The sequence below is a fragment of the Podarcis bocagei genome, assembly GCF_964188305.1.
Source record: "Podarcis bocagei genome assembly, chromosome: 7".
Taxonomy (NCBI): domain Eukaryota; kingdom Metazoa; phylum Chordata; class Lepidosauria; order Squamata; family Lacertidae; genus Podarcis; species Podarcis bocagei.
This window is the reverse complement of record NC_138132.1, coordinates 55,047,663-55,074,304: the sequence shown is the minus strand read 5'-3', so window position 1 is coordinate 55,074,304 and position 26,642 is coordinate 55,047,663. Positions and strand designations below refer to the sequence as shown.

General features: G+C 43.6%; 1 protein-coding gene across 8 annotated transcripts in view; it reads right to left on the bottom strand.

Moving 5' to 3' along the window:
- Positions 1-26,642, bottom strand: part of FTO (FTO alpha-ketoglutarate dependent dioxygenase) — a 274,213-nt gene that overhangs the window by 105,151 nt on the left and 142,420 nt on the right. For 3 of the 8 annotated variants that reach the window (XM_081201198.1, XM_081201193.1, XM_081201190.1), the window contains one exon: positions 9,150-9,293. The exons of the other annotated variants lie outside the window; for them this stretch is intronic. In XM_081201198.1, the coding sequence (XP_081057324.1) occupies positions 9,150-9,293 (144 nt within the window). The remainder of the gene's footprint in view (positions 1-9,149; positions 9,294-26,642) is intronic. 8 annotated transcript variants of the gene reach the window in all.

The following is a 26,642-nucleotide window of genomic DNA, read 5'->3' as shown; positions in this document are numbered from 1 at the left end:
AAGTTCTTTTACAGCAATCGAAACACATACACTCTAATTACATGCCTTCATCTCACTTATGTCATTACATGCAATTATTCTCACTAGTCTAAAATACCATAGCAGTGCAACAGCAACAACAAAACTTCTACAAGAAAACTTTAATTAGAAATCTATTAAACATAGGAGACACAACTTTCAAAGAGACTGACCTCATAGCTGGCAGTGGGGATGGACCAACCCTATAAAAATCTGTGCTGCAGTATTGCTTTATAGTTAGGGCTCAATGTGAAAGAAAATCCATATATGTGAGTGCAGAATAGGAAAAAAAGATGTAGCATAGATTATTTTTATGTTTATTTCATTTTAATCACATTCTTCCTCAATATATACATATGGTTATCCCCTTCTCCATTTTAACTTTACCACATTAGGTACATTAGGCTGAAAATGTGACTGGCCAAAAGTGGGGAATTGAACCTGGGTCTACCCAATCCTAGCCAACACACCATTCTTTACACCTCCCTGTTCCATAAACAGTTGTCCATAACAAAAAAGCTATAGTATCATTACTATTATTTTCTGACAAGATACTACTTAATTATAATAGTCTCCAAGCGGTGTACCATAAGCTTAACAAATGAAACAGAGATACAATCTAATTGTAACAGTAGAAATGACTTTAAAATGCCTCTTAAAATAATAAAAAGGCATTTCATCAGTATAACTGAAATGCATTAACATACCCAACTATGCTCTAGCCTTTATTGTATGTGTTTGTGGTGAATGATGGCTGCCTGGATCTAAAGCACAAACCATTTTGACATAAATCAGGGATCGTGGATCTCTGGTCCTCCATTTGTAGCTGGACTCTGAAGACCCATCAACTTTGATGGTCAGCCATGTTTGCTGGGGGTGGTTGGAGTTGGAATCCAACCACATCTGGAGTGCCACAGGTTCCCCATCCCTGGCATAAATGAGCATGACTAAAATTACGGTCATGTTATCCAGAGTGAGTTCCCACCAGCATGTCTACTGAGAAAACTGCACTGCTAATTCTTCACTGCTGCCGAGCCTGTTTACATTTTCATGTAATCCTGCCTTCCCATCTTCCCATACAGCTGTTTGCCTTAGCAGCTGTTAATCATAGAACTTCAAGAGATGCTCATATTACAGAATCATAGGACTGCAACAGGAGTGCTTCAGTAGAATATTCGAGACCAGCCCACATAAAGCCTGGACTGCAGCAACATCACTCCTGTTGAAAAGAAAATGCTATTTCACCATCACAGATTCTCCCGCAGAATCTTGTTTTCTGAGGTTGCCAAAAATGCTCTAATAGAGATCCTAAAAGCTTGTGAACAAATCAATGTCCACTCCCTGCCAACATCCTTGACATTCATGCATTGATTGCACAGAAACACATGTTTAGACACTCATGTGTACACATCCCTTCGCAGATATCCCTGTTCAATGCTCAAGTGTTGGAGCTCACAGGGCTTGTGTCCCCACTCTGCCCCCACATATTAGCCCTGTGCACAGAGGCTAACAAATAGGGATTCTGCCTTTTGACAGAGCTTCACTTCGTATAACGCTTAGAGGGCAAGGGCAACTGTTTAAAATGGTAGCTTAAAGTTTTAGCAGACGTATATGCCACGGGTGGAAAGGTCTTTAGTAAATTGGCTAGCTGTCATGCAACATCATTTGCACGAGTGTTCCAAAGACCCTGGCTCAGGTCTCATGTCTAAACTGCACATACACATACACCCTTTCCTACCGCAAGAGTTCAAATTCCATCCTAGTAAATTCCAGGTTAATAATGTGACTCCAGCAACCAAACCACATTTTGCAACATTTACTCAAGCAAATTAGCTCATAAGCCTGCTTAAAACCAATTGCTCCTGGAAGAAGAACTGTTAGCTGCTTGACAATATTGCCTTCGTGCTGCTTAGGCATCTCTGTGATGAGAAGCAGATGCATGCAGGCCACTTCATTTGATTGGGAAGGAAGAGGTCTCTGGGATATATGACAAACTCCGGGAACGTGGCTCCTTTAACACTAGCTTTTTATGAGTCACTTTGTAGGCAAACTTTCATTAAGAGCAAAGCAAAAAGTTCTCTGAATATTTGGGGCAGCGAAAGTCCCCTCTGAGACAGCAATTGGGATGGCAGAAATAGTGTCAGATTTTTCCTAATTGCTGGAAATTGGCTTGAAAGAAGGAGATGGAGAACAAATGTTCATCAGCCTACAAAAGTTACAATAGGAGCCAATTCTCTGAGATTACAGGAAGCAAGGTCTGGTCCAGAGATCTGGGCCCATGGTCACATCTTTCATCTGCTGGGAACTGGGGTAAGGCCACCAGGGTGCAGTTGCCCATCACTATAAAACTGTCCAGCTCACATATTTGTCCTGGATGCCGGTTGCTGGGAATGACAAGTACAGAGAGTGCTGTTGCCTTCAGGTCCTGCTTTCAGACTACCCATAGGAATCGGGTTGGCCACTGTTAGAACAGGAATGCTGCACCAGATGGGCTCTTTAGCATAATCCAGCGCTGCTCTTCTCTGACATTCTGCTGGCTCTGTTTAGGCAAGCATCCCCCTGAACTTGAACTTTCTGATCTAATTGTTTTAATTTTTCTTTCTTTTTTGTTGTTAGGCTTTTGAGCAAACTCGCTGAATTGCATATTTTAAGTATGGTTTTGCTTTCTTGTGCATTTTCATTATTTGTGGATATTTTATACCTGTAAATCGCTTAGAAGCTATTGTGACATGTAAGCAGTATATAAATTAAATAGTGCTGCTGCTGCTGATAACAAATTTTCATGATGAAATGATTTTTAAAAATCTGGAAACTGATGAGGAAATGTGGAGAACAGAACTTAAGATTGGAAAAATGAGAAATGGAGAGGAACCGATATTGGCACAATCTCCCATTCCTACTGTGATGGATAACCCATTTAAGGTTGGTTTGTGGGCCGGGTGGAAACTTGTTAGAATTCCCAAAATAATGAGCTTCCACACAGCTGTCTCCTGTCAAGGCTTTGAGGCCGGCGTTGAAAGGTGATGAGAGATACGTGAGGGGTAAACGCCCATTATCAGCATTCTCTTAAAGTCTGGATTGGAGGGAACTCTCAATAGCCACAGCCAGACCAAGGTCAGTGTCCACTGAGACAGACCTTTGAACATATCTCATCACCCAGTCCTCTGTGATTTAAGTGTAAGAATTATCTTGTCATAAGGCAGTTTTTGTTATTTTAGCCTCTGAGCAATTTTAACCTATGTAATTATTTGAAGTTTTTTCTTTCTGGCCACTATCCAGGCGGAGTTTACCTTCCTCCATTCCAGCATTCCTGGAGAGGACTTCCATGCCCATACAGCTCTCTTCACTCACCATTATTATGTCTACTTCTGGGTCGAAAATAGTAATGTTTATTTCGGCCTCTTCCTACTGCGTATTATTTCAGAATCTAACTCACTCCAGCCTTCCCTACTAACGTTCTAACTATCCCGCTGGCTAGAAAAAATAACACACACATCTCTGAACATTCAAAACTGTGTATTCTAAATTTTGCTCAAGAGTAACTGAACCTATCCCATTGCTACCACCATGTGATGGGTGACCCTTGCTTTGAAAAGCTCAGTCAAAATATAAAGATGGCTCAGGAACTCAAACCAGGTCAAATTTCATAAAATCACACCCAACTTTACTAAAACAGAACTCATACAAGAGAGAGAAGTGAGTAATCTCACCACACCTATGACTAACCTAGAGAGCTCCCTGGCTGAGTGGAAATGAACGTCACACCTTTTTATGTAGGCAACACCATCCATCATGGCCTAGAGGAGCAATGAATGTCTCAGGAAACAGCTATCATGAAGATGCTTATGCATGAAGCACATGATGTTCTTGAGCATCATCACTGGCAGAAGCATCCTAGATAGCCTGAAGCTCTATACCCATTCCCACACAGGTAGGAAACCTGGGGCTCCCTATGGGAACACTGCACCACTCTTCAAGCAGCATCTCCTCTCTAGCCTATCTAGAGGAATTCACTGTACCTCCAGAAAGTATCTCTCTCTGTCGCTCTCTCACACCACATCCAAATACTAGTTTTGGGGAATAGTCATACCTTTCCTGGACTTGTCTTTTATAAGGATGCTAGTTTACTGTACTTTCATGACAGAATCCACTGCATTCAAGAGGTTTCTTAGACTCCCTTTTCTTCTCCTTTGAACATTGGTTTAGTGAGGTAATTGCAGCCCATATGTTTGCAAAGATCCAAGTCCATATGGCAGCACAGGAAAGAACCAGCTATTCAATTAAATTTTTAGTATTTAAATTTAAATTTGGAAGAGGTCCGTTAGGGCCCTTGAGTCCCGGTCTTGTTAGTCTTCTTAATCCTTCTTCCCTTTTTTGCAAGATGCTGGGAAATTACATCAGTGCTCCAGCATCTGCACAGGCTCCATATTCTCCTCCAAGCATAATTGAAGGCTCTGGTTATAGCCAATAAAGCCCTACATGGCTTAGATAAAGTATATCATAAGAAACCGTTTCCTTCTATGAGCCTCATAATTATCCCGGAGATTGATCAAGGGTGCCCTTTTAACCAACTCCGTGCAACTCTCCATTGCAGAGGACCATACTTATGAGGGACCCAGTTAACTAATCCTTCCTCATCAAAAGGAAAGAGGTTTGCACAAATGCACTCATCAGAATTTTGCAATGCAGTTCTCTAGCCAAGTACAGTAATGTAGACAAAAACTACATCAACTGTGGTAAAGTTCACAGAGAAATGCATAAACTAGTGAAAATAAAATTACACTGGGGGAAACTGCCTTGTAAAAATGTGCATATGAGGCAAAAAGGCATATAAAAATGTGTATAGTAGGAGAAATCCACCCACAAATGCTGATGAATTTTCACAAGGACTTTTCTTTTTTTAAAAAGCAATGTCAAACTGGTGCAATAATGTGGAGAGCTGAACTTAAGACTGGAAAAATTAAGAACTGAGAGAAACAGAAATCAACATCTTTGTCAATCCCTGCCACAGAATCAGTTACAAACACCAAATGTAACCACGCAAAGTTAATTCAGTTACAAGCTTGTACAAATGAAAGCACCATATAGAAGCAAAGAAAGGATTTGCTAATGTAATGCTGTGAGCATTCTGCTCTCACACGTGTGGAGATTGATCTTATCACAGGTTCCTGTGCCTCATGCATTACCACACAATCAATGAGTGCTCATGTGACCTCCTCACATAGGACCTTGAAAGATTAGGGGATGTTGTCCCTTATTTTTGAAGGAGAAGAATGGAAACCAAACATCTTCTGAAACCTATCCCCTTTTGACATTTCCCTCATAGTCTTCCTCCTCAGAAGGTGATCTGAGAGAGCTATGCCCCAGACATAATTGATCCAGCTCTCAATTAGTGACTCTGACTAGGTTTTCCAGTGATGAGCAACAGCCATTTCTGCTGCTGTCAACTGAAAGAACACTAGGTCCTTGCGTCTAATCACTGGTTTTGTGTTACTTTCCAGTGACAGGGGGGCTAAGGATGGATCAGGCTTCAATTCCCTTTCATAGTTCTTGTAAATTGATGGGGAATGGCAAAACATCAACAACACACACGCAACACACATGAGCGATGTTCAGCATAGCACTAATTCAAATGCTCCCAGCTTTCATCCAATCTGCTTTTATAGCTTCCTTTCCTGTATCTGCTACTTCTTAAAATTTATTACACTTTCATTAAATATCCTTGCCTGATTGGAGCTCAGAGGTGAGAATCTGTTTCAGGGCAATAATAATAATAACTTAATGGAGACCCTTGTTAATGAGGTATTAACAAGGAGGTCTCCAATCCTTATTTCTACAGATTTAATTCAACCCATGCTACTGTTATTGCCATGTCACAAAGAGGGGGGGGGGAGCCCTCAGATCATCCATTATTATAGCTATCTGGAGATTTACTGGCCTGTCTTATTAAAATAATCAATTAATGCAGTCGTAATGCCAAGATCTAGGCCAACCTTGCAGGCTAAAGGGGGTCAACGCCTAGTTGATAGGTGGTTAGCTGACCTCCAAAGTAGACCTAAGGTTTGGCATGGAAGACTCAGCTGGGGCATAGGGGGAAGGTTACTCTTGAAATAAAAGTGGTTTGGGTGTTAAGAGGGATAGGATAATATATGTAGTTACTAGAAGGACAATTCAGTCATTCACATTTTTTATCCCGGGGGGGGGGGGGACGGGAACAGAATGGGTAACACTGGAATTGAATAACCACATGCTTTTTCACAAAAAATCAGCAAGCTGAAGTTTAGATCCTTGTCTTCAAACCCCTGTGGATTTTTCATTCCAGTGGAATTGTATCATGCCCTTTCTTCTGTGAAGAGGAAACGTTACATCAGGCTTAATCCTCCCACTTCATGGAACAAATGTAGTGACTTGGTTCAGGGTCATGCAGTGGCTTCATGGTTGAGTGGGAATTGGAGCCCACTCAGTCATACATCGTAGTCCTACACATTAGATACTATGCCACACTGGCACTGCAATTCACATCAGTTGTGGTTGCACTGGGGGTGGGTAGAGGTGGGAATCATTACTATAAAGATGGGGAAATTCAGATGTTGTTGGACTCCAACACCCACCAGCTCTACCCAGCATGGCCAATGGGGAGGGGCAATGGGAAATGGAGTCGAGCAACATCTGAAGGGCCACATATTCCCAACACTGCACTACACAATGGTCTGGTTCATTAGGTGACTTGTACTAAATGATACAAACAGGGGCTGAACACATATGAAGGTACCATATCCTAAGTGAGATCACTGATCCATCTCAACCAGCCTTCCCAACCTGGTACCCTCTAGATGTTGTTGGATGGCAACTCCCATCATCCATGACTCAGTAGCTCTGTGACACAACATGAGAAAAAGGTCCAAGGTTCAGCCTCTAGTGTCTCTAGGTAGGGATGGGAAGGTCTCCTGCCTGGAGACCTACTGTGTAAACAATACTTAACGAGATGGACCAATGGTCTTGCTTCATATTAGGCAGCTTCTTACATTCCTATTTTGTATGATCATTGGCCATACTGCCTGGGGCTGATGGGGAATGCAGTCCAAAACATCTGGAAGGCACTGATGGAGATGGATTGTGGATTAAATCTATAAATTAAAATGTAAACCTTCTGCCCCACATGTGTGGGAGAAATATGAGAGTATGCAGGCTGCAAAGGCCTTTTAGCAGAGTAAAAAAGCTCACCACAGGAAGCAGTGGTGGCCACCAAATTAGATAAGACAAATTCATGGGAATAAGGCTATCAAAGGCTACTAGCCATAACGGCTATACTCTGCCTCCACAGCTGGAGGCAGTAATGCTTCGGAATACCAGTAGCTAGAAACCACATGAGAGTGCTCTTGGGCTTGGGTCCTGCTTCCAGGTTTCCCACAGGCATCTGGTTGGTCACTGTGGCAACAGGATGTTGGACTAGATTGGCCATTGGCCTGATCCAGCAGCCTCTCCTTATGTTCTTATGTTTTCATACCAAAGGCCTGGCTGTCTGCTTCTGTTGCAACCCCAAGTTAGATTCTTGCTTCTCAAAGTTTTCCTTCGTCTAATCCTCCTTGTTAAAAAAAACAACTTGCTATTTTTGAGTCTTTTTCCTTTTCCGCTCCCCTCCTCCCTACAGCTTCTGGCAACCAACAGCATGCCAACATTGGGTAGCCCATCTGAACCTTACTTCGGAATCAAACAATTTTCTCAGTCTCGCAGAGTCTGAATCGCTCCAGCTAAATCGAGAGGATTTACCTATTGAACGCTTAGGCAGGCTCCCTTTCAACTCTGAAAGAAGGAAGAATTATGAGACTGGAGTAATTCATTGAGAGCTATCTGTCCTGGCACTTAATCAAAGGGATTAGGACTTGGAAAGGAGTGGGGGGGGGGAAGCCCACAGGTGAACCTCCAGGAAGCATACCAAGCAGTTATCAAAAACATACAAGTTCAAAGCAGCTCAATTTTCATATGTTAAAAGTATGTGGATGGAGCCCGGGGCTTGTTTCTAGGTAAAGTGCTGTGTTAAAGCTGTTTGTACTTGCATATTTTACAGACAAGGGGAATGAAGCAGTGAGTGGCGGAGCAGTATTTAGGGTCCACCTCGCCCCTCTTGCAACGCAATAAATCAAGCCTGGTGAGACGTGAACTGTTGCTGCATCCAAGTTTCACATGCCCTCTCCCCAACTTTGGCAGTCACAACAGATATTCATTTACCTCATCAACAACGGGGGCTGTCATAACACACACAGGCAAAGATGTTATATTCTGGGGTAAAGGTTGGAGCTGGGGAGAGGGAAGAAGGCCTTTCCATAATTGTTATTAATCGTGTCACTGGGGCTGGTCTAACAGCTTTATTTAAACTCCCAATGGAAAAGGAGACATGTGGCAGGCTGGGTTTTATTTTATTTTATTTTAAACACACACAGTTTCTCTTCTGAACAGAACAGCAGCAAATGGTCTAAGTTAGGGCATCATCTGAGCCTGGGCTGATGGGGGCTTAGACACCCAACCTGTTGCCAATGCCAGGGCGCAGAGACGAGCATACAAAACAAATAGTGGTTAGACCCAGGCTTTCCATTGTTTGGTGTCCTACAGCCTTCCCCAACCTCTGGCACCCTACAGCTTTGACCTACAGCTCTCATCTCCCTATTGGTGGCTAGGGCTGTTGGGAGTAATCGCCTGGCAAGAGCTGGAGGGCACCAGGTTGAATAAATCTAGTGCTGTCTCCCCTCAAAAGCTATGCCCATGAGGTGTATGGGGTGTTAGGGGAGGGGTAGTATCTCTGGTGCGGGACAAGTTGTGATCCTTCTGGGTTAGTTTGTCCATTTTTAATCCTCACTCTGCACTCACTTGTGGCTTCTAGAAGCTGTCAGTGATATCTGCCACACCCCGGGAAAGGCTTTGACTGGTTGGCTAAACCAGGTCTTCTCCTGCATGCCAAGACAGTCCCTGGAGGATTGAGTGGGCGTGACCAGTTGTGGGTCCAATGGTCAAGAAGGCAGTTTCTGCATGCGCTGTAGAGGGAAGTGAGGGGCAAATGGGGCTCATCAACCTGGGAAGGTAGCCCATCGAGGAGAAGGTGCACTGTCTCTCGAGACGGATGGATGCCAACTTGCCTGCACACTTGATTTTCAGCAAACCGAGTCGCCGAAGTCACTTGATGGGAGTTGGAGTCTGGCATCATCGGGGGGGGGCAGGGGGACACACTTGTTCCGCAATCCTGCTTTACAGGCTGCACCCGTAGTATGTTGCTGATGCTTCTTTCTCCAAAAGAAAGAAGAAAGAAAAGAAAAGAAAATCCCAACAGGAAGGGAGAGAAAGAATCCTTCCCTCTCCCTTCCTCCAGCTCTACTATAGATGGGAATGAAGGGCCATCTAAAGGTAGAAAAAAGCAAGACATTGCTGACACTGCTGCAAAACTTGCAGGACGGGGTCACTTTTTTATTTCTTCCCCATTCTCCATGGGGGAAGGTTTTGCTCCCACCATGAGTTCTACCATACAGTGCCATCCATGATGCCTTCTGCTGCCTCCAGCACAAAAAGGGGGGGGGGGAGGAAAAGGGAAAATAAATAAGCCACCACTCATTTTCTTCATGGAAAGCATAGAATAAAGGAGAAGCAGCTATTTTTTCTATTCCCATAAGTTTCTTGTGGTAGGAAGCAATATTGTCAGGGAATGTCACAATAGCCTTTTAACTGCGCTCTCCAGGTGGAACTTTCTTATACAAGTTTGACCATCAGTCTGCCTAGCTTAGTATTATCTATGCTGGCTAACAACAGCTCTCTGGGGTTTCAGGCAGGAAGCATCTCCCGGCTCTACCTGGAAATGCTGAGAACTGATCCTGGGACATTCTGCATGCAAAGCTCTGTTACAGAACTATGGCCTATCCTAAGGATGAGGTTTGGAGAAAGTCAGCAGAGGGCAACAAATATCCAGGGCAGTTAGAGTAAGCTGCCACACAGTGGGAACATAGCAAGTGAGCCTCTGGTTCATGCGCCAAACTTGGCCTGCTAGGCTTCCTCATTTGGCGCTGCTCACCTGCCCTACACACGATGTCACACACAATGTCAGAAGTGAGGCAGGTAAGGGATAGGCTTTCAAAGAAGCCAAAAACTAGCTTTTGATGGGGGGGGCACGCTACATTGAAACAGCTGCTAAAATGAAGGGGGGAATTGCAGTTTAGAAGCATCTTGCTCTATGTGTGGTGCTTAGAAGTTCCAACTTTGGGACTTCAAAGCACCAAATCACCAGGACAGCAGGTGATTGACAGGTGGCTCCATTCGCCTGTCCAATTTGGCACACGAGGCAGATCCTGATAAGGATCTGGCCTGTGGAGCCAAAAGGGTACCCTACTCCTGAAATAAACCATACATGGAAGTTCAATATCATAAACAGCCAATTGGACAAAGAGTTGCTGTGACACAGACATGATGCAGAGTAATCTGAAAGATTCATTTGCAAATATCATAGCAGAGATACACAGAAACAAAATTCACTCTCTGTAATTCAGTAGAAGGGTGGTGTTTAGGATCTTGACACTTCAGAAATGGCATAAGAAGATGATGCCTGATAAGCACGACAGTGAAAGGCATAGCTCCCTAAATTTCCCTAAAGTGAAAGCCAAAGAACATGCCAAGGTTGAGCTGAGGTCCATAGCTTCTCACAGGGACTGCGGTCAAGTGGCTCAGGATGTAGAAGGTCCTGGGTTCAATCCTTGGCTTCTTCTGTTAAAAGGCTCTCAGCAGAGTTGGAAAGACCCCCTGGAAAGATGCTGTCAGTTGAAATAGACCACAAGACGAATGTGGTACCCTCTAGATTGGTGCTTCTCAAACTTGGGTTTCCAGCTGTTGTTGGACTACCACCATCCCTAGCTAGCAGGACCAGTGTCAGGGATGATAGGACTTGTAGTCCAACAACAGCTGGGGATCCAGGCTTGAGAAACATTGCTCTAGATGTTGCTGGGACTATAACTCCCACCACCCCTGATCATCAGCCATGCTGGCTGGGGCTGGTTATAGTCCAGAAAATCTGGAGGTCACCAGGTTGGCTTTCCCCAGAACAGAAAATATTGAGACAGATCATCCAGTGCCATGCCATGTTCTATGGCATGTTCCTCTTTCCCATTTCATAGCTTCAAGTGCTTTCAATGTGTGGCTCCTATTGAATGCAGAGCCAGAGCTGATGCTGGAGACCATGCAACAATCCTGAAAACTTATTCAGCATTTCCACCCCTGCCAGTGTCCTTTATTTTAATCTAACGCCTCAACAAGCAGACTTCAACCCAGTGAACTCAGGATCCCACTAGTCCAAGACGAACAGTCCACCCATTGAGTATTGAATTTTCTGTTCTTTTGCTTGCTTCTTTGCCTTTTAAATTCGTGTGCTATTTAAATGAATTAACATATGCAAATAAAGATTGACAGAGCTCTCTTCCCCCCGCACACACACCCAGAAACCATTCCCCGGAAGAGAAAAAGGAAAGTATTGATGTGTCTTAATTACTCAAAAACTGTGTCTTCTATTTAAAGCCAAACTCATAAATAAAAGAATTAGCATATCATTCATTTTGTCATTTCTACTCTCTTCTAGGAATACACAGCTTTGTTTCCTTCAGGTTCATATAAGTTGTGCGTGTGTGTGTCACCTTTATTTTTTAAAAAGAATAAATATTCGCTTCATGGTTGCAAAATTTTGGATGGGGGAGAGGAGGGTGAAGGGAGGGCGTTTGCCTGAAAGAAAATATGGCTTTAATAGAAGTTTTACATCTGTGTGGTATTACGTGCATGTAAAACAGATGTAACCTAATTACATTTTCATTTAAATTGCTAAATAGCTACTTCAGGTTTTTTTTGGATTTTTTAAAAAGAAAAAGCTAACATAACATACAAACAACAGTTACTATAATAACAAGTGTACTTAGAACTAAATGGGATGGATCAAAGAGACATCAGACAAAATTTGAGCTGGTCTTTGAAAAAGATACAGTGACATAACAATGCTGTATTGATTTACTTAGTAATTTAACGTCTCTCTAGCTCAGCCAGAAGACACAGCTCAGTTTAGCAGAGACACATGGAGGTAAATCCGTTGAGTTTATATAAAGACTTCGAGTTGCATGAAGATTAGATGTACTCTACTGGAGATTATGTAGCAAAACCCCAAATTGGAAATTAGAATGCTAATGCAATACAATCAACATGATTACAGTTTGAATAATGTTACAAATCGGACAGCAGCTACAGCCTTGCTATTTCGTTTCTTTTTATGTCTCACGAGCAAATTCTAAGCATATTCTCCTGGCTCAGGTTATAGGAGGTCATCTGTTTGACTGTTGCTAGCATAACAGAGCTTTCTCTGCCATAAAAAAATAAAAATAAAATTGCCCCTTTTGACTAAGAGTAAAAAAAAAACTAGGGATGGGTGGCTCTGTCTCTCATGCTCACCATCTTAAGTTCAGGGCACCATATTTCTGCAGCAGTTTGCAAATTTATTTATTTATTAAAGTCCTTGCAAAATTTTCTCAGTATTTTAGTGCATCCTTCTCCTAATATAGACAGAATTGTGGAGTTAGAAGCATTAGGAAGTGGAATTCCTTTGTGAATGAGAGATATAACTTGTAGTCAGAGGGAATGATTTTACCCAGGAAGTATTTTATTTTATTTTAGTTCTTCCACCCCAAAAATCAACTTTAAGGTGTCCAGCACAAAGGCTTCCATATCTATTTGCCTGTAATTCTGTAGGTTTTATTCACTCTGACGAGGCTACCACGCCTGAAAATTTCATCCAATTCTGTCAAAAGGGGGGATCCTCTTTTTCATTTCTCAGTATTTGTCCACCCTCTCCCCTCAAGAACCCTTCCAACCATGTCCTAAACTATGCCTTAATTCCCATTTCCCCCCATCCCCATTTGAGACTCAGGAGTGAATGTGGCAATGGACCTGATGAAGATCCAGAGTCATCAGGAGAAAGCCCAAGTAATGACCCAGTAGAGGACCCGGTAGAAGAGGTCCTGGTAGTGATTATGTAAGTCACCTCTTTGCCAGGCATATAACTCCTATTTCAGCTTCTTAATCTCCAGGTGTTCCTGGATCAGTTTTAGATGCGACTTTAATGCCAGGGAGGAGTCATGGACACTTGAACCCATCATTCAGCTTTACCTTTTGCAGCTATCTTGTGTCTTCTTTCACACATAGAGACTTTGTAACTTAGTGCATATATGAAAACGTGAGAAAGGGGTGGGGTGGCAGGAAAACTTTCAGGTGAGAAGGTGGACAGCATACCACTTCAAGGCGGAAGCAGAATTCAGAGTGAAGTTGGGTTCAGTTTGGTAGCAACTCCAAAATTAACAACTGGGGGAGCTCACTTCCATCATTTTAGTTTGCAAAGTATTTCTTCATCCTGAGCTTTGGTGGTCAAGCAGTCCAAACTTCAACATCAAGAACCGTGAGACACCAATGAGCTTTCATGGGTTGACTGACGGCACAGCCTTGCCTCTGCTCGTCCTGACCAAATTATCTTTATTAAAAGAAACACAAGTTAACTTGTCTGGGAGATGCTATTCCGGTGGTCCCTCCCGTGTGGTTCCAGATAGAATATCGTCTTTTGAAAACTTCCATCTTTAATACGAAGAAGTCTCCTGCATCACTATTTATAGAACCAGAACTCTTGTGATCTCTTGAAACAAAAAAGGAGCTGTGTGTGGGTGTGCGTGGGTCCCCCACCCCCAAATTGGCAAAAGCAACAGAGGCGTTACTTTATCATGAAAGGCTCACTGTTTGCAGTGATATACATTAAAACACCGACACTTCTGAAAGATGAACAAATCCTCTGACCCTGTTTTGAAGTGCCAACACACTCCAGTGTTTGCATCTTAAAATATTTATTCCCTTCATAAAATATCTATGTGCTGATCTCAGTCCCTCAGCAGTAAATATTCTTATTTTTCACATTAGCAGAAGCCCCAAAGAAACTTGAGCCTGCAATCAGAAAAAACAACAAATTTGTGGGGGGTTTTGTAAAAAAAGAATGGTGGTTCCTATTTAAAATATTACTGTTTTATTACCAGTTGCTGTCTTCAGATTGAGAAGATTATTTGCTACCATATAAATGCAAACCGTTTGCTTGAGGAAAATAAGAGCCTGCTGGATCAGGCCCATCACCCATTTAGTCCAGCATCCTGTTCTCACAGAGGTCACCAAGATACCTACGGGAAACCCACAACCAGGACCTGAGCATAAAAGCACTCTCCTCTCCTGTGGTTTCCAGCAGCTGGCATTCAGAAGCATTACTGCCTCTGATCATAGATGCTGAGCACAGCCATTGTAGCTAGTAGCCATGGATAGCCCATTTATCCATGAATTTGTCTAATCCTCTTTTAAGGCCCTCCAAGTTGGTGGCTATCTTTGCCTCCTGTGGGAGTGAGTTCCATAGTTTGACCATGTGCTGCATGAATATGTACGTTGCTTCCTCTGTCCTGAAGGCTCAGGCAGTCTCAGCCTTTGCTGGGGCAAGTTGCTCATTCACTTGGTTCCAACAGGCCTTCCTAGCTGGATAAATGGGTCTTTGCCACAAGTGCCTATTTTGCATTGTTTTAGCCTTGTTTTAAATGCATCGCCTGGTTCAGAACATGAGACAGGCTCACATTTGCAGCAACTATATTTACAGTAAACCATGAGTTCCATTCCAAAACCTTTTGATATTTCAAATTGCTACAAAGACAAGTGAGGTTGCTAAACAATGAGCCTCCATCAACAGTCTTTCACCTATCATATTTCTTTACCTAGTTCTTTTTAAAGAGGCTGCAATCTGCTCATCCCCGGAGTAAGGTGAAGTCTCCTCCTTTTTCAGATAGCATTTGTGAAACTGGTTGCACTAGCTGTAAGAGTCCTAGAAAGGCACCATATGACGATTTCACTTGCAGGAACTCTGTACCTGGGACAGGGAGCCTGTGGCCCTTCAGAATGCTGTTGGTCTCAAACTCCCAACAGCACCCAGCAGCATGGCCAGCCGGGAAGTCCAACAGCAGCAGGATGCTCTGTTCCTCTCACTGTAACATACCTCAATGGTTTGGGCAAGTAACCCTAAAAGTGAGAATTAAAGACACAATACAGTGGTACCTCGGGTTAAGTACTTAATTCATTCCGGAGGTCCGTACTTAACCTGAAACTGTTCTTAACCTGAAGCACCACTTTAGCTAATGGGGCCTCCTGCTGCTGCCGTGCCGCCGGAGCACAATTTCTGTTCTCATCCTGAAGCAAAGTACTTAACCCAAGGTACTATTTCTGGTTTAGCGGAGTCTGTAACCTGAAGCGTATGTAACCCGAGGTACCATTGTAACTACTTTTAACATGCAGCTTCTATGTTCCCCTTTAAAATGGCACCCTGTCCATTTTAAACCATATAATACTGGTTTAGAGTTAATAGCAAAAAACATGTAATGGTTGGGAGTTACTCATGCGTAAACCTTCCCGTTTGGAAGCTTGGCTGCATAGGTTAAACCGTCTTGACTGCACAGCCCATCTCAGCGTGGCTGCCTCAGCCGCTAGCAGAATCTGTCTGTGGGCGTTTCTTAAACCTTTGCCAGCATAAAAGCTGTTTGACACCCAATCGTCTCCGCCTCTCATTGCGCGGAAGTCTCCTGCGCAAGGAGGGAGTGGGTAGTGGAGGACCAGTGCTCTCCTCACTGACTTCCAAGGAAGAATCCCGGAGCCCTGCACCCTCTTCTCCCATTTGCTCTCCTGGATCCTTGGTGTTACGCTGATTTCCTTCCCCCTCTATCAAGCTATGTCTCCCCCTTGTGCTGGTACCTTCCCCTGCAGAATCGGAGAGCCTCTCCTTCTCCTGTTGCTCTGATGTCAGTTCCCTGACAACACATTTCGAACCAGCAATTGGAATACACTTTGCCCTGAGAGCAGCCCAGGTATCAACATTGTCAGGACTTAGTTTCCAAAGGCCTGTCTGAACAGGAAGGTCTTCACCTGCCAGTACAAAGATAACAAGGAGGGAGCCAGTCAATCCTCTCTTGGGAGGGAATTCCACTCCAGTATAGTTTCCCCCCTCCGCTTGCTGAGTTAATGCACTGTGCACACTGACTACCACACACACTTCACAATTTGTGCCTCTGGACATAAGCCCCACTTTTAAGCCTGCACTGTTCCAACCCTCTATGTGACCACCAAGTCACCCATCTGCATGAAAGGTTTTGATTTCCTCATCCACGGGATCTTGGGGAAAGAAGTGGACACTCATTATCCACACTAGGCTTGGAGATCCTGAAGGCTACAGAACAGCCTCAGGGTAAACAACTGAGCTTCCATTAAGCCCGGACTGTACCGCTGGCTGATTTCCTCTAGCAATAATATCCAGGGTCACACGTGCAGAGAATTCAGAGCTGAACACTGCTGGAAGAATCCCGACCAAACACCACAGCTGCATCTCCCCATACTGTTTAGTATGATGTTTTGAAAAAGAATAGCCACCTCTCTATTCAACACGAGTACCGAGCATTAGGGAAACATTCCGCCCCCCCCCCAATAAAATAAAATAATACTTTGGTTACTATGGCTATACTAGGGAATTCCTGGGGGGGGGACATTTTTCTCAGTTACTCAATCTGATTTTTTATATATATAAAACCAAAGATGTGTATATTGGGGGGGGGGTGAAATATTTGCTTGTGCTGTGAAATACTAAATATCATGCACCCTCTGGGCATTAGTATAAAGGATTCAAATTAAAAGAAACAGCTTGACAAGCGGGACCTGGGGGGAAAGGTAGCAATGTGGGGTGCTTCTCTCCATGATCTCAGATGCTCCATTTTCTCCCCCACTCTCATTTTCATCCCCACCCGCTTCAACAGTCAGCATTACTTGAGTACTGATACCCTGGGGCATTTGGGGGTCCTTTCCCCCACCCCAAATAAATTAATCTACTACTTATACCCTACTAATATCTACCTCTTACGTACATAATGTTTTGCTTGGGCTACATAGAGACTGTCGCTCAGAGCCTTGCGTATGTGAAAGATCAGACAAACCTGGTACCCAAAATAATTAATTTGTAGCTGCAACAATTTAAATGGCTTGGGTAGCTTTGTTACCCCTGCAGCAGCAGCAGCCTGCTTGCAAGAACTGGGATCCTCCTTCAGTCACTAGTGGGCAAAGTTGCCATCTCATGATACAGAATCTGAGATGGAACAGCAGTGCAGAAACTGCGTCCAGCTGTCTAGGACTAAGAACATAAGCCCTGCTGGATCACATGAAAGGTCCATCTAGTCCAGCATCCTGTTTTCTACAGTAGCCAGCCAGATGCCTCTGGAAAGGACAGAAGAAGGGAAGGCCTTTCCCTGGCATCTCCAGTGCAGAAAAAGAAGAAGTCTCAGATAGAAGTGGTAGGAAAGCCTGAGAGACCCCGAATTGCTGATACCAGTCATAGAACAGGGCTAGATAGGGCACTACAAAAGTAGCTTTATGTGCACTCAAGAGGAAAGGTTGCAGCGTTTAGGAATTTTCAGTTTCAAGAAAAGGCAACTAAGAGCTGATGTGACAGAAGTTGGCAAAATCATGTGTGGGTTAAGTGGATAAAGGAAAAGTTTTCCTCCCTCTCTCTTAACACTAGAACTCCTGGACATCCAATGAAGCAGAACACGGTAAGATTCAGGACAGATAAAAGACAGGATTTCTTCATGCAGGGCAGTGATGGCCACCAACTTGGATGGCTTTAAGAATAGACAAATTCACAGAGGATAAAGCTATCAATGGCTACCTGTCATGATGGCTTCTTCTGAAGAGCATTTGTTGGAAACCAACAACATTTACATCCATTGCTCTGCTCGCTTTTGCCTTTGGTCCCAGCCACCAGTGGTGTGTAAACTTCAGAAGATTGGCCAGAAGGGAATGTGGCCTCTTAGGTTGAACAGGGTTTCCCATCCCTGATCCACAGGGTTTCAGCTTTGAGTTCTATGGTGATTGACACTGGAAGCTGCTGGTTAGACTCACAGCACTGTCTACTTACGCAGAGTCTCAGGCACGTCTTTCTATTGCCTCTTCTCTGCCCCTTTAAACTGGAGATACTGCAGATTGGATGTGAATCCTTCCGCATGCAAAACCTATGCTCTGCTATTGAGCTGTGGTCTCTCTCTGCTGAATCTTGCGGATACATTTTAAAATGATGACTTTTCCAATAATACTTTTGCAATCTGATTCGGAAGAAATAATGTGCAGGGTCGGGATGGGAGGGGGCAGAGAGAAGATATAAAAGGAAGTGTGGGTAGCAAACATAATTCCTTCTGGGACCATGAAAAGTTTTATAAGAATAGCCTTGTGGGGCGTGGGGGGAGCCCTGGACATTTTGACTATAAATTAATTGAAGCCATTGGACCTCTACCTGCATAAAATCATTACGTTGAACAATTAAAGCTTTCGCAAATGTTAATGACCTAAATTTAAAGATGTGTCCTCCCCTATTAAACTGAAACAACACCTCATGCTGTTTAATCAATACTGACAGGATGGGAGCATTAAAATAACGTGGCACTTCAAGGCTGGCACAAACAGCTACTGCGGAAAGAGATCTGGGGGGTGGTTTTTCTTTAAGTATTGAGACTCAACTCTCTGCTCTGCTTACTGGGTGACAGAAACAGCAGTGAGAGTAGATTTTTAAGAAAGCAAAGCACTGTCGCATGTGTATGCAGCTTGAGGAGGCTTATTTCATCATGCTGGCTTGGACTGGCATCTACACTAAATAACAACACTATATTAAAACTCCGAACTCACAACTCCCAAGAAGCCTCAGAGTGACATTTAAAATAATCCAGTTATCACCATTCAGTACATGAGCAGAAAATGTCAGTGACAAACCCAGAGCACTCAGAAGTGCCAGGTAGCCATCGCCTTTGAAAATGAGCTTGCAGCATAATGTCAGCAGGGATCCATCCACTACCCTAGGGCTACATTTTACCCTTAAGCGAGTTTGGCTATTTTTACACAATTAGGGAATGTGCTCATAAGGACAAGTGGCTTCATCCGTATGAACAACCCCTCCTTTCCCAACAACAACAAAAGATGTTTGAGCTTAGGATATGAAGAGGTCACCTGCTTTGATCCTCACGAGCTCCCAGTTCACTTCAAAGGAAGGACTGGTGGAATGGATCACATTTGCTCAGGTGAGCTGAAGCTGCTGCTTTGTTCTATCACTAAAATTATGCCATTTTAATTATTCTTATTGTTTATAAGGTGTTCTGTATATATTGGTACAAACTGCATTGGCATCTTATGATTTGGCAGTATATAAATATTGTGATGAAACAAATAAACAACGTGCATTGCTCAGGCCTGACACACCATCACAGCCACAGTGGGAGGGCGAGGCAACACCACCAACAGAAAAGGCGGGGTAAATACCTTTTATATCACTCACCCCACCCACCCACTACACAGTGCTTCTAACAAGCATCAGGATTATAAGCACCAAAAACCATCTCCCCTAGGGATAGTGGAGGTTCTGAGCATGCATGTGGAGGAATTTTGGGGGCAGGAGGGTAAATAAGCTGAAACATAATCCTGATGGAGAATTCCACTGATCTGGATGGAGGGAGACAACTGGCTTCTGGAGGGGGCTACACCCCCCCCCCAGAAGAGACAAGTATACAATTTGGTATGTGTGAAATATGCAGAGTTGCAGATAGCACCGGTGGCCATGACTACCTCAGTGGTGCTTGTTCTGGTTACATCCTGACTACATTACTGTAATGTGGAGCTGCCTTTTCTTTTCTTTTTTTAACTGTTTGGAAACTTCAGCTGGTACAGAGTGCAGCAGCGAGGAGATTCATAGGAGCTAAGCCATCAGAGCATATTGCACTCATTCTACCCCACTGACACTGACTGCCTATTTGTCTCCTGCTCCAATTTACAGTGCTGATACTGGCCTTTAAATGCCTAAATGGTTTGAGAGCACCTAAAGGGCCACTTGCACATCCATGAGCCTGCCTGAGCTCTACAATTGGCCTCAGGGTCCCTACTCTGCTGGCAAAGACACGGTGCATGGATCCTGAAATGCAGGACTGCACAGAGTATTTAATACTTACACTGTGTGTAAGCATTAAGATCCTCATCTTAATTTTCCATGAATTTTGTAAGAGCAACTTAAATTTTCCATGAATTTTGGAGTATGAATGAGATCTGTAAGAGCATTTAATCTTAAACTGAAGAGTTGCTGTGGGGGTGGGGTGGGGGGGGGTTGTTGCACATGAAGCCACAATGTACAAAGTTTCCTGTGTCCGGCAAATCCATTCAAAGAACCAGAATAATTTATCCCTAAAATTGCGCAAGTCTCTGTCTCTCTGAATATATAGTGCAGAGGATCGATCTAGATCCAAAAAGATATATTGTTGAGACTGAAAGAACCTTTGGTCCAAGACAAAGGACAAAGGCTTTATTTTAATTAGCCAAATTTATCCTGGGGAAAAAGAACATCAGGTATATAACACAGAAGAGTCTTTTAATATAAAAAGGACAGATGGCAACATCACTCCTGGGACTTGCTTTGACTGCCCTAAGAAGAAGAAAAAGCCCATAGTTTTAAAAGGCTTTGAGAATTCCCGAAGGATTGTACATCTAGATACAAGAAAGCTTGAACAGAACAGATCACAGTCCATTTCAGCAATGTTTTTCTGCTCTTCAGGAAGTGGCCAATGAGTGCCATTTCATTAAAGCCTGAAACTTTTGGCATACCAGGATGATATCTGTCAGTGGAGGAAGGGGCTGACAATGCAGAAATTTGGGGAGGGCATGGATGGAGGTCCACATTGGTGTATGCCCAGATGCATGCAGGCATCTACCCATTAAGTATTTGTCGACAAAAGTGAATGGAGACGGTTTGTGTGCTGATCCACAGGATCCAGTCAAACGGGCAATCCTTTTTTAAAACATTATTTTTATTAATTTTTACAATAACAAAGCATCACATTAAAAAGAAAAACCATACATCAAAGCCTTAAATAATTATATATAAAATCCACATTTACTCCATAACCTGGGACTACAAGTTCCCTGACTCCCCCTCCCCACGGTTCCCTTGTTTTCTGTTATTCATACATGACCATCCATTATTTACCTCCCTTTACATTCCAATTTTGTACTTGGTAACCCTTGAACATGTTAAAGCCATGTGTGCATTTAATACACACGACTCTCAAGATTGGTTTTCTTGTGCTAACTGGAATCAAATTGCAAGGTTGCATAATTCATAAACACTGGATAGAGAAACCCCAAATGCACACAAGAAAACACAGAAATCTGCGTTATACCAAGTCAGACTATTGGTCCATCTACCTTAGTATTGTCAACACTGACTGACAGCAGCTCTTCATGGTTTCAGGCAAGGAACGTTCTTTGTCTTTCTTGAAGATGCTGTGCATTGAACCTTGGACCTTCTGCCTGCAAAGCAGAGCTACAGAAACCCTCTTTCTAAAGTGTGGGGTTTTTTTTAATTTAAAAAAAAGATGAAGTTTTGAGAAAATAAATGTGCAATGTGTTTTGCAACACACATCATTCAGATTCATGCTCTCAACTTCATGGGGTTAAGGTTAGAGGATGCTGAATGGATCTTCTGTACTCAAGAAGCTACCTAGTGGGCCCACGGCTGAGCTGGGAGGTACAGATCCAGGCTTCTTAGGCTCAGACACCACAGTGGCTCTCAAACAGTCTTTGCTCAGGGGCAGAGAATCTGGTCTGCATGCTGGAGGGTCCAGGTACAATCCCCAGCATCTCCAGGTAGGGCTGAGAGAGAACCCAGTGTGAAATCCTAGAGAGCTGTTGTCAGTCAAAGGGAAATGAGTCAGGTGGACCAATGGTTTGACTCTGTGTAAAGGAACTTCCTATGCTCAAGTTCTTCAGCCGTCTCTAATGTAGTTTACAGTGCTCCATTCATGGCATTTTGTTTTGAATGCTGTGCTAACCCTAAATTATTAAATTGTCCACCCCCATCGCTAATTTTATATACACAGATTATAAAGTATGGCGGCGCATGCGCACCCATCAAGATATGATTTGCACCCTTTTCTAAATTAATCCAATTATTCAAATGTCAGTTAAAACTGTCAGAAAGCCAGTCCTTGGGCTGGACCAAAACTGTTAAAAATTAAAACTGTTTTACTTCGTTTAGTCTCTCTGCCTTCTTAATGTAAAACCCATAGTCTTGACAAAAAGATGTGGGATTTGACACCCAGTGCAACACAACCCTGCTTCTGTCATACATGCATAATTCACTTTGGAAATGTGTGCTCGCTTTTAAAATATTACTAAAATATACATGTAACATATGCTAATCTGGCCTCTTTGGCCCGCCGGCGAGAGCCAATAGGTTAGATGTAAACTTTGCCAAGTGCATATACTGTACATAAAGGGATTATAAATGAAAGGGAAGAGAGCGCTTGTCCCTAGCTCTCTGTCTTCAGCTCCGGCCAAACTGACAGCCCCAAATCCCTGCAACATCTAACATGCCCTTCCTGTGGCGAAGACAGCCTGTTCTCTGAGTCTTAATTACATCCCAGCTGACTGCCCAGCCTTGCCAGAACCGCGCAACAAACGACGTACCTTCGCTGGCAATATGGTCTGCTAAACAGGCTCCCAGTCACACAGAAATAAAACTTTCAACAATGAGGAGGAAGAAGGGGACACACCAGAGAGGGAGGGAGAGGGAGGGAGAGGGCAGGCAGCTATCAAGAGGATGTGAGAGGAAAGAAGAAGGGGGTTGTTGTTGTTTTTTTGGGGGGAGAGAAGCTTTTTCCCAGAATCCTCCAGGACTGGCAAGTGGCAGAATGCGAGTCAAGAAGGCAATCCCTCGCTCGCTACAGAGGCCTCTTGCGCCAAGGACTGCTGTTCTTCAAGATGGGCCGCTGTTACGAAGACTCGGTAGATTAATGATTGTTAAGGAAGGCTAACCAACCCCACACTGCTTAGGCCATTATAATTACAGGAGAACAGCAGGCCACATTCTGCAATGGCAAATGGTATCATATGTTTCCCTGGCTGGTTTGCAAAAGAAGCTTCCTTTATGCAGGCACTTCAAGGTTTAAAGCTTTCCCTTCTCTTTTAAAGGAGAGGGAGACCTTAAAAAGAAGAATATAATGAAAGGATTAGAGCAACACTTTATTCTTTCAAAAAACTGCTTTCAGGCCAAGGTTTAATATTTGGAAGCTTTCTCGACAACTATTTAACCTCAACAATGGCTGTGCTCCTAAATGTATTTAAGAGGCAGGACAACACACTTCCTCCCCAATTCTAGCCTTATTATGAAAGTGTTACATGAAAGGCATTGGGTAGTAGCCAATGCTCCTCCTACTCAGAGTAGACTCATTGAAGTTAATGGACATTAATAACCTATTAATTCTACTCCATGTAGACCTTTGTTTGATACAGTCCATTGATATCTTTTAAATGTTGCACTATTTGTGGATCTGTGAAACGAAGTGTCTTTAAACAAATAAAAATATAGCTCTGAACGTCAAAGAGGGTTACTTCTTACTAAATTCACAGAGCCAGTAGCACTACAGAGATGTTTAATTTCTTGTATTGCATCTTTGCAAACTGGTTAGAGACTACTGTAGTCTATAAATTGTGTAAATAGATAGAAATAATCTCTCTCCATGTGCACTTCATGTCCTCCTCAGATCTGCTCCAGGTGGTTGAAGGAAACCCCAGAACAGATTTATTGAGGGGGGGGGGGGGGTCCATTGTGCAAGCAGAAATTCTTGCACAAATGGAACAAGCACTACTTTGGACACATGAAATTTCTGAATGGTTTAACAAATAATTCTTCTTCAAGGGGAACTCTCAGAATTGTAGCTCTGTAAGGGGAAGAGTGGTCTCCTAACAACTCTCAGCACCCTTTACAAACTACAGCTGGGATGGCTCAGTTGGTTGAGCATGAGAGTCTTAATCTGAGGGTCATGGGTTCGAGCCCCACATTGGGCAAAAGATTCCTGCATTGCAGGGGGCTGGACTAGATGACCCTCATGGTCCCTTCCAACTCTAGAATTCTATGAATCTACAGCTCCCAGAAGTCTTAGGGGGAGGCCATTGCTGCTGACCCTTCTTCTTCTTTAACAGGGAGAAATGTAAAGTATTACACTTGGGCAAAAAAAATGAGAGGCACAAATACAAGATGGGTGACACCTGGCTTGAGAGCAGTACGTGTGAAAAGGATCTAGGAGTCTTGGTTGACCACAAACTTGACATGAGCCAACAGTGTGACGCGGCAGCTAAAAAAGCCAATGCAATTCTGGGCTGCATCAACAGGAGTATAGCATCTAGATCAAGGGAAGTAATAGTGCCACTGTATTCTGCTCTGGTCAGACCTCACCTGGAGTACTGTGTCCAGTTCTGGGCACCACAGTTCAAGAAGGACACTGACAAACTGGAACATGTCCAGAGGAGGGCAACCAAAATGGTCAAAGGCCTGGAAACGATGCCTTATGAGGAACGGCTAAGGGAGCTGGGCATGTTTAGCCTGGAGAAGAGGAGGTTAAGGGGCGATATGATAGCCATGTTCAAATATATAAAAGGATGTCACATAGAGGAGGGAGAAAGGTTGTTTTCTGCTGCTCCAGAGAAGCAGACACGGAGCAATGGATCCAAACTACAAGAAAGAAGATTCCACCTAAACATTAGGAAGAACTTCCTGACAGTAAGAGCTGTTCGACAGTGGAATTTGCTGCCAAGGAGTGTGGTGGAGTCTCCTTCTTTGGAGGTCTTTAAGCAGAGGCTTGACAACCATATGTCAGGAGTGCTCTGATGGTGTTTCCTGCTTGGCAGGGGGTTGGACTCGATGGCCCTTGTGGTCTCTTCCAACTCTATTCTTCTTCTTCTTCTTCTTCTTCTTCTTCTTCTTCTTCTTCTTCTTCTTCTTCTTCTTGTTTTAAATCTTATCTTTATGTTTTTGTACCCTTTTTGTCAGGGAACTGACATCGGAGCTAGAGGCGGAGGGAAGGTTCTCAAGTGATGCTGGAGAGGGACCCAGCAGGGAGAGAGGTAGCTCATCAGTGGGCGAAGGAAATCCGCGCAACACCAGGGATAAAGGGGGGCAGATGGGGGAATCGGCGAGAGGGCTCCAGGACTCATCACTGGACACCAGCGGGGAGAGCACGGGTCCTCCGCTACCCACACCCTCCCTGCGCAGAAGACTTCCGCGCAGGGAGAGTAGGAGGAGACTTGGCGTCAAACAGCTTTTATGCTGGAAAAGGTTTAAGAAACGCCCACTGATGGATTCTGCTAGCGACTGAGGCAGCCACGAAGTGAAGGGCTGTCCAGACAGAAAAGGTTTAACAAGGCAACACAGCCAGGAGTGGCGGCAACTTATGCACGAGCAACCCCTATATTCATTACAATTTTAAAAACAAACTTCTACCTGTTTATAGTACTTTAGTAAATCACATTGAGATGCATGTGAAAGGCTATTCATAAATTAATCAACCCAATATATAAATTGCACACTGAAAATTTGTGCTGTTAATGGAAGTTGGGACTCAAGCTCCAGCCAGAATTTCATGAGGCTCTTCAAAAGATGAAATGACAATAGCATAAGGTGGGACCAGTTTATCTGCTCAGGAATGAGTACATATCTTTTCTGCAGGAGGGGGGTTTAAAAATGTCAGTTGTTCTACTGTTTGCCTTCTCTGGAGAACTCCAGGTTTCTTGGACTTGGGGATGGCGGAATCAAATACAGGAAGCTAATTCTGTATTTAGTTCGGATGTGTTATTGTTGGAGCCAACACACAGGAAAGCGAACTATTTCCCCTGTGGATTTTGGCAGGATATTGTTCCCGCATTGCGTTGGCAAGGAAATGTTTCCTCCTGGGCTGGACATCAGATGTGGCACCCCTAGTGGAGTTGCTGCTTGGCTTTTACGTGCCTAGCGAGGAAGTGAGGAATTGGAAGGAGGAAAAATGTGAGTAGTGTGGCAGAAGGACACCAGTCCCTGCCTGTGGATTGTCTGCAGTGAGAGGGCCTTCAGGTGCTTTCATTGTCTTCTAGAATCTCGGAGCTCCAGTTATGCAAGACAAAAACAGCATTTGTTCTGAGACATGCCTATTGGACATAGACAAATGTGACACTACGCAAATGGTTTGGGTCTGATAAATAGCACTTTCGCTGGGGAATTTTAATTTTTAAAATACCAGAACATAGGGACACGGGAAGCAGTATTATACTGAGTTAGACCATTGGTCCAGCTTTCTCAGTACTGCCTGCACTAGCAGTGGCTTTCCAGGGTTTCGGATGGACACCCCCCCAACCCTATCTAGAGATGTTGCAGGACTGAACCCGGGAGCTTCTGCTTGCAAAACAGATGTGGGCTTTCCCAATTACTTCCTTGTCATTGGCTGCAATGGACAGGGAGATGGTCCAAGAAAAAAGAGAAAAAGGTGTTTATTCCACACACAGCCTAGTTAACCAAAGGAGCTCAATGCTGTTGGAAGCACCATCCGGGGAGTCACCCAGGACTGTAGATTAAAATATGCTGCTGTCCTAAGCAGAAAAATAAAGATGGGGAACCAGTGGACCTATAAATGTTGTTGGACTCCAACTCCCATAAGCCCCGGGCAGCACATACA